At 43.9% G+C, this 15,835-nt stretch overlaps 1 protein-coding gene across 1 annotated transcript; it reads left to right on the top strand.

Annotated features, from left to right (window-relative positions):
- The first annotated feature begins 3,786 nt into the window (after positions 1-3,786).
- LSM5 (LSM5 homolog, U6 small nuclear RNA and mRNA degradation associated) lies at positions 3,787-10,572 on the top strand. The gene is made up of 5 exons (XM_083468667.1): positions 3,787-3,931; positions 5,004-5,099; positions 5,707-5,734; positions 6,847-6,919; positions 8,081-10,572. The coding sequence occupies exons 1-5, from the start codon at positions 3,886-3,888 to the stop codon at positions 8,111-8,113; spliced, it is 276 nt and encodes a 91-aa protein (XP_083324793.1). The 5' UTR covers positions 3,787-3,885; the 3' UTR covers positions 8,114-10,572.
- The last annotated feature ends 5,263 nt before the right edge of the window (positions 10,573-15,835 follow it).

Raw genomic sequence — 15,835 nt, 5'->3', positions numbered from 1 at the left:
CTTTTACTTTCTTGGGCTCCATGATCACTGCAGATGGCGACAGCAGTCACGAAATTAAAAGACGCCTGCTCCTTGGGAGAAAGGCGGTGGCAAACCTAGACAGCATCTTAAAAAGCAGAGACATCACCTTGCCAACAAAGGTCCGTATAGTAAAAGCCATGGTTTTCCCAGTAGTAATGTATGGAAGTAAGAGCTGGACCATAAAGAAGGCTGATAGCCGAAGAATTGATGCTTTTGAATTATGGTGCTGGAGGAGATTCTTGAGAGTCCCATGGGCTGCAAGAAGATCAAACCTCTCCATTCTTAAAGAAATTAGCCCTGAGTGCTCACTGGAAGGACAGATCCTGAAGCTGAGGCTCCATTACTTTGGCCACCTCATGAGAAGAGAAGACTCCCTGGAAAAGACCCTGATGTTGAGAGAGATGGAGGGCACAAGGAGAAGGGGACGACAGAGGACGAGATGGTTGGATAGTGTTCTCGAAGCTACAAACATGAGTCTGACCAAACTGCGGGAGACAGTGGAAGACAGAAGTGCCTGGCATGCTCTGGTCCATGGGGTCACGAAGAGTCGGACACGACTAAACGACTAAACAACAACAAAAACCTTGCAACCTTTGCTGTCATCTGCTCATCCTGATCTGCCAAGATAAAGGACAATGTGGCAGTGGTTGGGCGACCCGGAATGGACAATAAAAGAGGGGCAATAACCTCATTCCTCAAGTCTTTATAAAGAGTGCAAGCCAGAAGGGCATGCGCCACCGATTCGGCACTGCCATCTCCACAGGGACATAAGCGTTTTTTGTGTGGAAACTGTTGGAACCGTCCCTTGAGTACACCTGAGGGCAAGACATTCAATCTTGTAAGAGTAAAAGCATGTCTATATTTTAGAATTGCTAGGTTATGCAGATAGGGTGCCAGATGGGCGAAATGGGAAGGTGGAAAATAATCATACCATGGGCAAAATTTCCTTATTGCGGCCAAGTTGTTCTGACGCTCGACATCATTTAGGCGCAGACAAATTAGACTGTTTGCTTGAAGTAGCCCCAGAGGCTTGCACATTTCTTTCTCTATCACGATTGTACATCGCCTTTTTTTTCTGCCAAGGAGCATGTGGTTCTTCCCCTCCCCATGTTGTTGTCCTCGCAGTAGCAACCCTGCATAGGTGCCAGGGCCCTGGAGCACCCACAAAATTTCCCATGAAGGTGCCAGGCACCCACGGATTTCTTTTTTCTTTCTTTTTAAAATAATTTTATTTCGTTTTACAAAATCAATCACACAACATTCTTGAAAACACTGCAAATAAAACAAGATTCTTTTGAATCTTAGGACTTCCCTCCTTCCCTCCAGGAATTCTGTTTTTTATTTTTTATAAGATATTTATTAAAATTTTTAAGATATTACAGTAAAAATGAAAAAATAAAAATACAAAATACAAAATAAAAAACAGTTAAAACACCTTAATTTTCCATTGCATATTTTTCTTATGCTTATTTCCCCGGACCTCCTCATACCTCCCTTTTTTGTATTCCACTTCAATTTGTTAGTTCAGCAAATCCTTGCCATTAAGCTTTTATCCATTTATAAACCTTTTTTTTTCGTATCTCCTAAAGCATTACAGCTGGAAACCCCTTAATTTCTATCTAACATCATTCTAACATTCATTAATTTTACAATATTTCTGTAAATAGTCTTTGAATTCCCTCCAGGAATTCTGAAAGGCACCCACAGATTTTGGTGCCAGGGCCATGCACAACGTTGTATGGCAGCCAAGGCCCCGGGGACCCATGGTTGCGGGGCCAAGCTGGCATTTCTGCAACCCTGTGAGGAAGGTTAGGCTGAGTGATAGTGGTCAGCCCAGGGTCACCCAGGGAGCTCCATGGCTGAGTAGGGACTCAGTCTCAACCACTATGCCACACTGGCCAATATCGTCATCGTCATTGTATGCCGCCTGTCCATAGCGTTCAAGGCAGCTTGCGAAATGGGAAGATTTACCACAACGGCCAGAGTTATGGGTATCACGTGGCATGACAGAGCTTTGGACAAAGTCTCTCTCCCAAGTCCACATTCCCAGCATGTTCACAGTCCTGTCTCAGCAACATCTATGCTGGCTTGGTCATATCCACAGAATGAACATGTGGACATGTTCCTATTGGAGAGCTGGCTGACCAACTCTGCATTAGAAAGATGTCTGCAAACATGACATGAAGGCTGGCAACATCATCCCTGCCATGTGGGAATCCCTGTAGGCAGCCCTGCACAGGGAAGTTCTTAATGTTTGATGTTTTACTGTGTTTGATGTTTCAATTTGCTGGACGCTACCCAGAATGGCTGGGGCAACCCAGTTGGATGGGTGGCATATAAAAAAATAATATTATTCCTACATACCAATACTACTACTACTATAGACAAATGCAGTGCCTTTGTGGGTTCTCTCGCCACATACACAACAAGAGGTTGCGGTGCTTAGGAGGCTGGGCTTGTGCTTTGCTTTCCATCATTTGCCTCCCTTCAATTAAGTTTCCTCTCTCAGCAGATAAAATTGGTGGGTGGGGACCATTAAGTGTATGGTTATAGCACAGGTCAGGGCACAAGTCTGGAACATGTGACATCTGGCCAATGAAAATCAGCACACTTGTTTAATGTTACATTAAAAGGTAGCCCTATAACTGGCAGAGAGAAAGTGGCTTGAAGGAAGCCAGTTGTATGCTACTGCTTACAAGGCATGCATTATTACATATAGCACTAGAAAACTTGTCACCTTTGGTACTATGGATTAAAAGCTGGCAGTTTACCAGCAACATGGGTACATCTAGGGGATATATACTAGCATCAGTTGGTACCCATAGCAAAAAAATAAGAACCAGACTAGAGCTCATTTACACTAGTTTCCTGTCATCAGTCTAGCGCAGGATTTCCCAAACTTGGGTCTCCAGATGTTTTTGGACTACAATTCCCATAATCCCTGGTCCTGCTAGCTACGGATGGTGGGCGTTGTAGTCCAAAAACACCTGGAGACCCAAGTTTGGGAAAGCCTGCTGTAGTGCATATGACAATATATACACATACATCCCATGGCCTGACTGCTCGGCCCGCAGCAGTCTTCTAAGTGTGGAAGTGGAGAGCAGATAAGAATACAGGCTTGACCCTGACTATATATTATACATAGCAAAGCCCGTGGCCTTTTAGCTTGTTTGGGAAACCTCATTGCAAATGCTATTTGTTGTATTTAGGAAGGGCAGGTACAGGAATTGGGTGGGTACTGACTGCTTTCCTAATCTCCAAGGTTAGAACACAAAACGACGGGCTAAAATCCATCTTTTTGACATGCTGCAGATTTTAAAAACGGGTGGATAACGCAACCCATATTTTAAAGGGATGCAACCCTCGGATGCCTGATGCTTGCGCATTTTCAGAACTCCGGCCTTTCGAGTCCTCCTTCGGCCATAATCCAAGCGCCCCAGATTTTCCTTACTAGGGTCAATCTAGGAACAGGTGGGTGAAAAGATACCCATGAGCATGCACAGAGTGCCTTCTCCTTTAGGTCTTTGGAGGCAATAAAAAGTGTTCCAGGAGATGCGTTTCGGATATAAAGCAAGGTACGCTTTAAAAAAAAGAAACAAACCAGAGTAGGGTTTAGCTTTTAAAGTTAGCGCTCGGTCGTCACGTGCCCCTCGGCCTCGACCTGCGCTGGGACTCCTTTTCGAGGGCTTTCCTAGTTCGATTGCTCTTATCGATTCGCTGAGTCTGCTCAAACTAGAACGGCCGGCTCTGTTATGAGTGGCCGGGGACGCAAGAGCCCGCCTCCCCCGGCATTTATTTATTTATTTTTTAAACCAGTGAGCAATAAGAGGACGGCGAACTCGATTAGTCAGGCCTCGCGGCAAAATGGCGGCCAACGCGACTACGAACCCGTCTCAGCTTCTGCCTCTTGGTAATTGAATGGCGGGTGCTCGTCTCTGAGCGGTGTAGCCGGGGAAGAGGGATAAAGAGGGAGGGGGAGGAGAAATGGGGTGGGGGAGAGGGGGGAGAAATGGGTTGGGGCAGGGTGGGGGAGGGGAAATGGGGTGGGGTGAGGGCTGGAAATGGGGTGGGGGAGAGGGGGGGGAAAGAGGTGGGGGAGGGGGAAATGGAGTGGGCTGAGGGAGGGGGAAATGGGGTGGGGGAGAGGGGGGAAATGGAGTGGGCTGAGGGAGGGGGAAATGGGGTGGGGGAGGGGGAAATGGGGTGGGGGAGGGGGAAATGGGGTGGGGGGAGGGAGGGAGAGGGGAGGGGGAAGAGGGGTGGGATGGGAGAGAGAGGGGGGATGAGGGAGATGAGAGGAGGTGTGGGGGGCAAGTGCAGCATTTGTACGTGTGGCATCATGGCCACATACCTGGGGCAAAGTTACACGCATGGAGAGGAGGGTTCTTTCCCTCTCATGGCACCAGAACTCATGGGCATCCAATGAAACCGAATGGAAGATTCGGGATGGATAAAAGGAAGCATTTCTTCACGCAGCGCAGTTAGTTCAACTGTGGAACTCGCTTCTGCAGGAGGCAGCGATGGCCCACAACTTGAACGGCTTCTAAAGGGGATTGGACAGATTCACGGAGGATAATAAGCCTAGCAAAGGCTACTAAGTGCAATGGCTGTGCTTTGTCTCCACAGTTGCAGCCAACAATGCTCCTGAATGCTAATTGCTGAAAAGCAAGGAAAGGTTCAGAACTGAAATCACATTAAAATTTGAGGCTCTAGCAATCCTTTTATTTTGTATATGATCATAATCAGCTCCCAACTGCATCTTTTGAGCTTTGGGATTATTTAATTGACCCACTGGATTTATTTAATGATGTAATATGCTAGTGTCCCCTGCTATTAAGATTGCTTTTAGTTTTGGATACAGACTGTTTTGTAAATGAAGTATGTTTAAAATCATTGGTAACTGAAAACACATCTTGAAGAAATGCTCATACATTTGTACATACATTAGTAACTGCTAATTAAATGCTTTTTCTGATTAACAGAGCTGGTGGACAAGTGCATAGGCTCACGAATTCACATCGTGATGAAAAGTGATAAAGAAATTGTTGGCACACTCCTAGGATTTGATGACTTTGTCAGTATCCTTTACAGGGAATAATGTGGAGGCTTTTCACAGTTTGCTTTTTGGGATGTGTGTGTGCGTTGTTGTTGTTTTTTGCAAGCAGCTGTTTAAAATAACGTTCCCCTGGAAAGGGAGTTGTTCTGGTGTTTTGAATTGGATAAAAGTAGATCTGCATTTAGGTTCATACCTTTGGTGGTGGTTTGCACTGCAACTGCAAGTTTATTTGCAGCCACTGGGCTTCTGTGATTACTGTGTCTGCAGTACTGACAGATGGTGCCTGTACATAATGGATGGGGTATTATATCCTCGTCCTGCAGATTCTGCTGGGCTATATCACCCCTCACAATTGGCCATGCTGAATGGGACTGATGGGAATTGGAGTCCAACAAGATCTCAGGTTCCCTACCTGTGTTGTACATCATTCTTCCAGGCTGCAAGCCTAGCACCTGTTGCACATGCTCTGAGACACTTGTGTGACAGCCATGTATTCTATGAACAGGACCTACACCTTGATAATATAAATACACTGTTAGCCATCTTGGATATCTACTCATCTAATGAATGCAGGGGGAAATGTGAATCACTACTTTTGTAGTAACTTTTTCCTTGACATCAGGCTTCAGACATGGTATTGGAAGATGTTACAGAATTGTAAGTATGTCTGCTTCTGGCTTTCAATCTCAGCACATCTTGTACCAACAGTTGTCTTTACTTTCACTCACTCTTCAGAACTCACTCTCTTGACCTCCCACACTTGGACATAGGCTGACAATATTATCTCCTTTTGTGAGGCATGCTGTAATACTGTTCACCAGTTTTCAGAAAAAGCAGAGTGTAATTCTCCTAAGGTGAGAGTGGAGCATTATATTAGTGGTATGAGGCACCAGCTGGGGAACCCCCAAGGCTCAGAGCCCAGAAATTGGTAGTGGAACTACAATAAGGGGTCAGAGGGAAAAGAGGGAGCAGACTGAGAGGAGGTGGTTTGGTAGTTGAAGAGGTAACAGGGTTTAGTGAGCAGGAAGAGCCTGTGGTAGAGAGCAGTCCAGAATCGGGGCTGGAGAGGAGGGGGCCCAAGAAGCAGATGAGGTGGACCTCTGAAGAAGCCCTCCTGTTGTGACCAGCTCCCCTCCCCCCTGGTCTCCCAGGACCAAAATAAGTATGAAGATGGTGGAGCAGGGACAGACACATCAATGGAGTCTCAGATTGCTTGGGAAGGACCATGGGGAGGTGAAGACTTAGGCAGCTGTGGGAAGGCAGGGACCTTCAGTCCTCACAACTGCCTCATTGAGGCAAGATCTACTGGGAAGAGTTGTTGTGTTCACTAGGCTTGGCCTCCTGAGCTGTTTGTTTCTTTGAATGAAGAGTTAACTTCATTGATGCTGTGTGAGTTATTATTATCCTGCTCTTGGCACCTGCCTCCTGACACTGGGGTGCTCCTTTCTAAAAATCCCCAGACTACTGTGGCAGCATCTTTCAGAGGTACTCATTCCTTACTTTTCACGTTAGCTACTGTATAAGGGTATAATTGCAACAACTCTCCTTCCCATGCTTTCTAGGAAAGTACCAATTGCAGAACAATGTAGGTAGGATTGCTGCAATTATTTATCTTACCAGTTTTCCCCTTCAGGGACATTTGGGTACTCTGGTGTGGAGAGTAGCAGTCTCTTATCAGATAATTAAGACTTGAATGAAAAATAGGTAGCTAGTTTCATCAAACTTTCTAGTTTTGTATCCTTTTTTTCTGTTTGTCTTGTGTTCAACAGTGAGATCACACCTGAAGGACGAAGAATTACAAAGCTAGACCAGATTTTGCTAAATGGAAATAACATAACAATGGTAAGGAATTCTTCTTACATTTCTGCCCCCTAGTTAATTCCTGCTAGCTAGGCCAAACTGTAGTTAACTGTGGAAGCTTGGTTAATTCAGAAACTGTTGTCAGAAACTGAAACAGAATCCAATAAAATACCAAAAAATTGTGGTATCCTAAAAAAGAACTGAGATGTTGCATGTTCTGAATCAGGGAGGTGGAGATATGGCCTAGGGTGGGGGGTCTCAATAAATGTAAAACAAGGGAATATAAACTACAGTGGTGCCCCGCAAGACGAAATTAATTCGTTCCGCAATTTTTGTCGTCTAGCGAATTTTTCGTCTTGTGAAGCACGAAATCCCATAGGAATGCATTGAAAATCAATTAATGCGTTCCTATGGTCAAAAAAAGTCCAAACAAAGCCAAATTTGGTACAACAACAGTTTATTAACTGCTCTTTAAAGTGACACATACTGTAAAGAGCAGTTCAAAAATTTAAGGGAAAATAAATTAACTTTATAAACAAAACATGTCTTTGTTTTTAGTCAAAGAAAAAAAAGTCGCGAGACGTTTTCGTCTTGCGAAGCAAGCCCATAGGGGAAATTCGTCTTGCGAGGCAAATCGCGAACGGAAAAACCTTTCGTCTAGCGAGTTTTTTGCCTTGCGAGGCATTCGTCTTGCGGGGCACCACTGTATTCTAATGTAATTTATTTACAGACATGTGTATATAATCTTTTTTGACCTGAAAAATTCAAGGTGTCTTATACAATGGCCTGCTTCACACAACATGCTAAGCCTAACCCTGACTTGGTGAGAACGTTGGGGGGGGGGGTCCCCAGAGGCAATCTCATAGCTGCCTTGCTGCTCCTTCATCCTTTTTGCTGCCAAGATTTGGTCTAGATTACCATCTGCACCAGAGCTTGCGGCTAAGTTCTCTCCCCAGTAACTGTGAGCTATAACCAAGTGTGAACCTTGTTTGACTTAGTGTGTTGTATGAGCCAGACTGCAAATGGTGGGAGGAATCTTGCTGCCTGAGACGGGTAGTCAGGGGGTGACTCTGCCACCAAGAGAACTGATCTTGCTGGGCATGTTTCTGTAGCTCCATCCTTGAGAGGGTAGAATGGTTGTACATAACTTTTCTAGATGAAATGCTTATGTTCTTCATCTTCTCATGTGAACTTTCTTTTCAGCTGGTTCCCGGAGGAGAAGGACCAGAAGTGTAAATAAAGTCATATGTCATCATTGAAGACTTCCTGTTAAAGCTTCTGTAGGAATATATTGATGAAACTTGATGCGTTTTTTATTTTTATTTTTTACATTTATATAAAGGCAAATTTCCATTTCAGGAAAAATGCATCGTTAACAAAGACTTTGTAAGTTGAAATCATGACTTTGTTGTAAAGGCAAAATTAACTTGCTGTTCAGAGCAAGGCAATAAAGAGGGTTTTTTTTTTAAAAAAAAAAAACACCATATTGAACACAGTTGTTGTTTTTGTAACTGGCATTTTAGATGTCAGATAAAACCAGGAATTTTGAATGGTTCTGGTTCAGGCTGCTTAGAGCAGGTTATGAGCTGGTTATAAATATTGCTTACTTTTTATCTATATCATACAGGAGCTGGTTACGCTGTGGTTCATAATGTGTGGGGGAATTGTTTTCTCATGCATTTCTCTCCAGCTTTCCTTCCTCGTCCCCACAGCCTAGAGTTTTAGGCTGTGAGAGCAAATATCTTGCTAAAATACCTTGTGATTTTATTTCCTTTAGATGAAAACAAATGTTAGCTGCTCTGTAGGTTGAGATAAAAATAAGTAAAAGGAAGAGATTTCTATCACCAAATTCTTATCATATTGTACCAATTGCTCAATATCATTCACCGTTAAAACACTATTCTGCCTTGCCATAGAAGTGGCTTATCTACTTAAAAGATGTTCTCAAGAACCAAATAAAGTATAGTGGACGTTTGGGTTGCGAACGTGATCCGTGCGGGATGCACGTTCGCAACCCGCAGTGGCATGTCTATGCACACATGGGTTGTGATTCGGCGCTTCTGCGCATGTGCAAAGCGCAATTTAGCGCTTCTGCACATGCGCGACCACCGAAACTCGGAAGTAAACTGTTCCGGTACCTCCAGGTTTCGGCAGTCCGTAACCTGAAAAAACGCAACCTGAAGCGTCTGTAACCTGAGGTATGACTGTATATGGAAGGAAGAAAATGTACCTGTATCCTTTAAACAACAGACACCACAGTTAATTCCTATAATATTTAAAGCAATTCCAAACTGGTCTCATAGTACAATGTTATCATTATTCATAGAATTGCTGATTTGGAAGGCACCATGAGGGTCACCTAGTCCAACCCCTTTGCAGTGCAGGAATCTCTTGTCCAACATAGGGCTCAAACCCACGACCGTGAGATTTAGGAGTCTCATGCTCTACCCAGGGGTCAGCAAACCTTTTCAGCAGGGGGCCAGTCCACTGTATCTCAGACCTTGTGGGGGGCCGGATTATATTTTTTGGGGGAAACCCCAAACGAATTCCTATGCCCCACAAATAACCCAGAGATGCATTTTAAGTAAAAGGACACATTCTACTCAAGCACACTGATTCCCGGACTGTCCATGGGCCGGATTTAGAAGGCGATTGGGCCAGATCTGGCCCCCAGGCCTTAGTTGCCCTTCCCATGGATTGAAGCAAAATAAGCACAAAAACTTGGTCATATATGCTTACTCTGGATTTATTTATTTTTAAGTAGCTTTCCACACAGAAACAATGCAAATATTTCCTCTTAAAAAATATTACTGCGGTCAGTATATGAGATATTTTTTACAGTGTTTTAACAAAGCCAGCTTTCCATCCCTAAATGCATTTACTTGGAAATTGGTTTACTGACTACTCTGATCTTCAGATTTCATGCTAAAGTTTTTTCCTTACAGTTGTGCTGCTCAGCTTACATTTCTAGTTAACCGGAGGGAATTGAGAGAGAAGCCTTGTCTGTAGACAGTTTGTGACATTAGAAAATAATGATAAGAAAGGTGAAGTTGCTATGCAGGATAACTAGAGTTTAGTTTTCTATAGAGACACAAACAATTAAACAGTTTTCAGACTTAAGAGCATCTTTTAAAAAATGCACTCAACAAGATGTTAGATCTTGCTGTATGAAATCTTGTCCTGCTTTAATTAAGCAAAAATTGCAAACTGAAGGAAGTTTATCCTTGAATTCTGTTCACTGTATCTATAGGCTTTGAAGCAGACTAGGAGGAGGTTGCCTCTGTCAGTACAAGGGGACTTCTTTTCACTGCCCTTCTGGTGGCAACCCTCCATGTCCACTGAAAAGCCCTCCCAAAGATTGACCTCAAAGCATAGTGGGATGGAACAAGGAAGGAAAATTGGTGGGGGAAAACTCCTTCCCTGTATGTGAAAGTGCCTTCAGATCTAAGCTACATTGGTTTCCTAATGTACCGTATTCTTCCCACTGGTATTCTTTCCACTAGAGGGAGCCGATGGAAGTTAGCATTTTAACTGAACTACGGCGGCTTTAAAACAATGCTCTCGAGTCTGAACCATAAGAGAGTTCATGGAAGTTTTGTCTTGCTCAAACTTGCATATAAATCCATTCATGCTTCTTCCCGTAATCTCCTGCTTATGCTTAATTGCTTCATTAAAATATTTTCTTTGAAAATTCATACTTCTACTAAGTACTTGTTTGTCATCTGTACTGAATGCATTAATGTTCACATTGTCATTTGATAGAAGCAAAGTAGGATGCTATAACTGAATTATTAATCCCCCCCCCAATTATAGGAAGTTGTTTAGTGGGAGCTACTTGAGTGAATGTACAGAAGTAGAATATCACGGCCAAAAGACATGTGGCACACGTGCTAAAGAATAGACATGATGAGATTCATTCCATTCTTGCTACAATCCAGTGTATACATAAGGTAAATGGACCCCTGACCATTAGGTCCAGTTGTGGCCGACTCTGGGGTTGCGGCGTTCATCTCGCTTTATTGGCCGAGGGAGCCGGCGTACAGCTTCCGGGTCATGTGGCCAGCATGACTAAGCCGCTTCTGGCGAACCAGAGCAGCGCACGGAAACGCCGTTTACCTTCCCGCTGGAGCGGTGCCTATTTATCTACTTGCACTTTGACGTGCTTTCGAACTGCTAGGTTGGCAGGAGCAGGGACTGAGCGACGGGAGCTCACCCCGTCGCAGGGATTCGAACCTCCAACCTTCTGATTGGCAAGTCCTAGGCTCTGTGGTTTAACCCACAGCGCCACCCGCGTCCCAGTGTATACATACCTAGGAGTAAATTCCACTGAACTCAACAGGACTTACTTCTGAGCAGACATGCATACGACTGATGTGTCTGTAAGGATTTTCCAGAGCATCACATAAGGAATTGGTAACTGCAAGTCATCAACCTTAGCTTCATTTCTACAAACACTTTTGCACCTTATTCTTAAAGTACAGTGGTGCCCCGCAAGACAAATGCTTCGCAAGACGGAAAACTCGCTAGACGAAAGAGTTTTCCGTTTTGGAGGTGCTTCGCAAAACAAATCTCCTATGGGCTTGCTTCGCAAGACGACAATGTATTGCGAGTTCCTGTTGGTTTCCCCCCCTTTCCCCCCCTTTTTCTAAGCCGCTAAGCTGCTTATCAGCTGATCCGATCAGCAGATAAGCCGCTAATAGCGCTAAGCCGCTTATCAGCAGATAAGCCACTAATAGCGCTAATCCGCTTATCAGCTGATCCGATCAGCAGATAAGCTGCTAAAAGCCGCTAATAGCGCTAATCCGCTAATCCTTCAATGGGCTTGCTTCGCAAGACGACGATGTCTTACGAGTTCCTGCGGGTTTTTTCCCCTCCCCCCCTTTTTCTAAGCCTCTAAGCCGCTTATCAGCTGATCCGATCAGCAGATAAGCCGCTAATAGCGCTAATCCGCTAATCCGTCAATGGGCTTGCTTCGCAAGACGAAAAAACCCACTAGACGAAGAGAATCACAGAACGGATTCTTTTCGTCTTGTGAGGCACCACTGTATATTCAAATAAATACCTCATTTATCCAGAGCACATAAACTTGTTAAAATGACTGTTGGTAAGCCCTTCGACCTTAAAAAGGGACTAATGAAATATACGAAACCTGCATCCGACTCCCATCCAGCATAAAGCCAAAGCATTTTCAATACAATACTTGGCAAATTCTTCGTCCCCAAAGATTACCAGGCCAGCAACTGTGTCTCTCTCCTTAAACACAATATATGTGCAGTACCACATGACAGGTTACCAGGCAACTGCACAAACCCAGATGCACTGGGAGTTTCATAGCAGCTGGTCAGTTGCTTTCAACCAGTGGAAAAGTACAGACTCACATCTGAGCTTGAGGCTTTTTATCAAGTTCATGGCTGATTTCTCTCCTGCCCCCTGATTACAGCCCTGACTCCAGTAGTAATTGTCCTTTCAGTGGGGGGTAATTTATTAGAATTCCAGCGACATTCTTGAAATAGGCATTTTAAACTTTTAAGATCAAGGTGGCAAGTTATTTTTTGTTCAGTTTTGCATGATGCATAAAGGGAAGTCCTCTTTCTGCACATAACTGTTAGTTCTTCTTCTGCCCATAACTGCTGCATTATGAGGAAGCCTTGCTCCTTTTCTCTTGCATCCTGGGAAGTCTTGCTTATAATCTGCCTCTGCACAAACTGCACAAAACTGTTCCAAACACCAAGACATTCCTTCCTTGTTCAGTCATCCTAAGCTCATGGAAAACAAACTGTACCTGCTCTTCATGCCTAGCTGACCACATCTACAGAACTTGATTGTTATATTGTTTCATGTTATGATCAATCATTAGTAATTGTTTGTGCCATATTAATCTTTAGTTACAATTTAATTAGGAGGCTTCATGCCTGTCTAGTTCTAGCTCCGATTCTCAGCCTTTAATGTATCAGTGATAAATGATCATATGTAAATCCCACCTCTCACATGTAATCCCCGCCTTGTACTTATGTTAACCAATCACAAGTTTCTTTGTGTATGTATCAACCAATCAGCCACAGGCCCACCTGTGGCAATGCTTGCAATATTCAATAAAAGAGGCTCCCAGGGCCCGCCCTGACAGACGCCTCATGTTGCACCTGCCTCTCTCGTCTCCCGTGATTTTTCATTCCTACACACTAGGATAAAGATGATTAACATTGCTTGTTCAATTGTTTCTCTTAAATAGAGTAGCCTATCTTTGTTGCTCTGGTCAGAGGAATTGACTCCTTGGAAGCAGGTAGCAGATCTGCACACACACACCCTGCATGCCTGGATAGCTCAGTTGGTTAGGGTGTGGGGCTGATAATGCCATGGTTGCAGGTTCGATTCCCATATGGGACAGTTGCATTTTTCTGCATTGCAGGGGGTTGGACTAGATCAGGTGCCCCCAACCTGTGGCCCTCCAGATGTTTTGGCCTACAACTCCCATGATCCCTAGCTAACAGGACCAGTGGTCAGGGATTATGGGAATTGTAGTCTAAAACATCAGGAGGGCCGAAGGTTGGGGATGCCTGGACTAGATGATGCTCAGGGTCTCTTCCAACTCCCTTCCAGTTCTATGACTCTTACATAAAGCACCTTCTCACGCCTGCAGAGAACCCTGAGCTACAATTTCATCACCATTTGTTAACCATATTTCCCAGGATTCTTTGGGGTCTGGGATGTGCTTTAAATGTATGGTGATTCATTTTGTTGTCATGTGACTTGATCAAGTGTGCAGAATTCAATTTGCTCTGTATAATAGAATTGGAGAACCCATGAGATGATATTTTCTGGTATGTGTTTTAATCTACTGGCTTGGACTCTAGTTTTTTAACATGTTTATGCGTTTGTACTAGTATGCAAGTTTTACAGTTTTGTGTGTTAATCTATAAAGAATTCAGCCTTCCCTTAGTGCTCCTGGCTGACAATCCCTTAGCTTTCAAAAGCACATAATTTATTCCATCTTAAATCCTATGTTAGGATTGTCCTTGCCCATCCCACATACTCCTTGCCTCTTCTGTTTTCCTTCCTTTCAGACATGTGTTTCAATTATGCCCCAGTATCACAGCTTTCACCCTTCATGTTCCTTCTTTCTGTTCAGTTTTCCAGTTTACATAGTACACTGCCTCTTCCTATCTTCTCCCCACTGTCAACATATTAGTCTTGATGCAGGCCAGTTGCCAACCTTTTCCCAATTCACTCATTTCCCTCTCAGTTGCTGTCCAACCTTCCATGAGTATCACTTGACCTTGAGTTATTGGAATGTCATGACATCACAGCAGCTTAGCCAATGATTTGAGAGAAGGACCAGCTGAAAAGGAACAGCCAATTTTTAGCTTGACACTTAATACCAGGCACGCCCAAACTCAGCCCTCCAGATGTTTTGGGACTACAACTCCCATCATCCCTAGCTAACAGGACCAGTGGTCAGGGATGATGGGAGTTGTAGTCCCCAAACATCTGCAGGGCCAAGTTTGGCCATGCCTGCCTTAGAGGGAATAACAACACAGCTGTATCTTATTGGTCCTCATGAATAAGTCAAGTGATGCCCATGCATGTGTGAATGATGTTCTAAGACACTGCATAAAGAATTACTGCTAAGCTTATCTACATCACATATTTGTGGTTAAATTGTTATGTATCAATAGGAGGTAAAGGTAAAGGGACCCCTGACCATTAGGTCCAGTCACGGACAACTCTAGGGTTGCGGTGCTCATCTCGCTTTATTGGCCGAGTGAGCCGGCGTACAGCTTCTGGGTCATGTGGCCAGGATGACTAAGCCACTTCTGGCGAACCAGAGCAGTACATGGAAATGCCATTTACCTTCCCGCCGGAGTGGTACCTATTTATCTACTTGCACTTTGACATGCTTCCAAACTGCTCTTCTGATCGGCAAGGCCTAGGCTCTGTGGTTCTGACCTTCTGATCGGCAAGGCCTAGGCTCTGTGGTTTAACCCACCCGTGTCCCTTATGTATCAATAGGAACATGAGGTTAATTCTGAAAATCTCAGCTGCCTTTGGTAGGGAAACATGGAAAAAGTTGCCTCCTAAGAGAAAATCATGTGAATGATTCATACTGCCCAGGGGTTTGCAGTGTTAATCAGAACACGGTGACTTGTCTCCAGACAGGATCTGGTTGTTAGGCTCTGCTAATGTGAGATTTATCCATGTTTGTCCAGGGCATTGAATTTTCAACTGCTCTTGGGAGGTGGGAGGCTGTATGGAAATAAAGGAGAGCTGAAAATATGGCCTTTTATCACCACAGCCACAAAATATGAGATGTTAGGCTGGCGGTTTACGGTCTGCAGAATAATAGACAGCAGCTGCCTGCCTTGCATGTATTTAGCGCTAACTAGCCTAGTAATTGTTGTGGCAGGGTTCCCCAATATCTACTGCTTTATGAAAAGAGCAGTCAGCAATGTTCATCACTTGGTTAAAACAAAAATCTTTGCCGCAAAGATTTATATAACATGACAGGGTGGGATTTACACTGTCTAGTTACTGATCAGTAAGAAAGATGAGAACACTTTATGAGAGGAGAACACTGGGCGAAAATGATGCTGTTATGCAACTACTTTTTCTGGTGCAGAGAAAATGTAAGATAGAATTGGCTTCGCAGTATGAAATACTTGACAGGAGCTAATGGTTTCTATGACGAAATAAAAACATATCTGCTAATAGAGTGGCGTTTAAGTCTATATTTCTTCAATGAACATTGAGGGTAGTAATGGATTATGTTTCGTTTTGTGGTGGGATACAATTTTAAACAATACATGGAATCTAACTGCATTTCCAGTCACTTTACACTACACTAGGTTCTCCTCAAATAAGTCCACATTGTGAGATAGGGTCTCCCTGAATGCAGGGTGTTATGTACTGAGTTGAATAGGATCCAAAATGCAGCAGTCTGATTGGTCCTAGAACAATAGGATC

Source organism: Podarcis liolepis (assembly GCF_965112155.1).
Source record: "Podarcis liolepis genome assembly, chromosome: 12".
Taxonomy (NCBI): Eukaryota; Metazoa; Chordata; class Lepidosauria; order Squamata; family Lacertidae; genus Podarcis; species Podarcis liolepis.
Note: the sequence above shows the minus strand (reverse complement) of the source record. Positions and strands in the feature narration are given on the sequence as shown.

Excerpts from the sequence above, each read along its gene's own strand:
- LSM5 (XM_083468667.1), top strand. The coding sequence starts at position 3,886 with ATGGCGGCCAACGCGACTACGAACCCGTCTCAGCTTCTGCCTCTTG. Across the intron at positions 5,100-5,706 it reads AGGATTTGATGACTTTGTCA|ACATGGTATTGGAAGATGTT; the intron begins GTATCCTTTACA and ends ATCAGGCTTCAG. Across the intron at positions 5,735-6,846 it reads TTGGAAGATGTTACAGAATT|TGAGATCACACCTGAAGGAC; the intron begins GTAAGTATGTCT and ends TGTGTTCAACAG.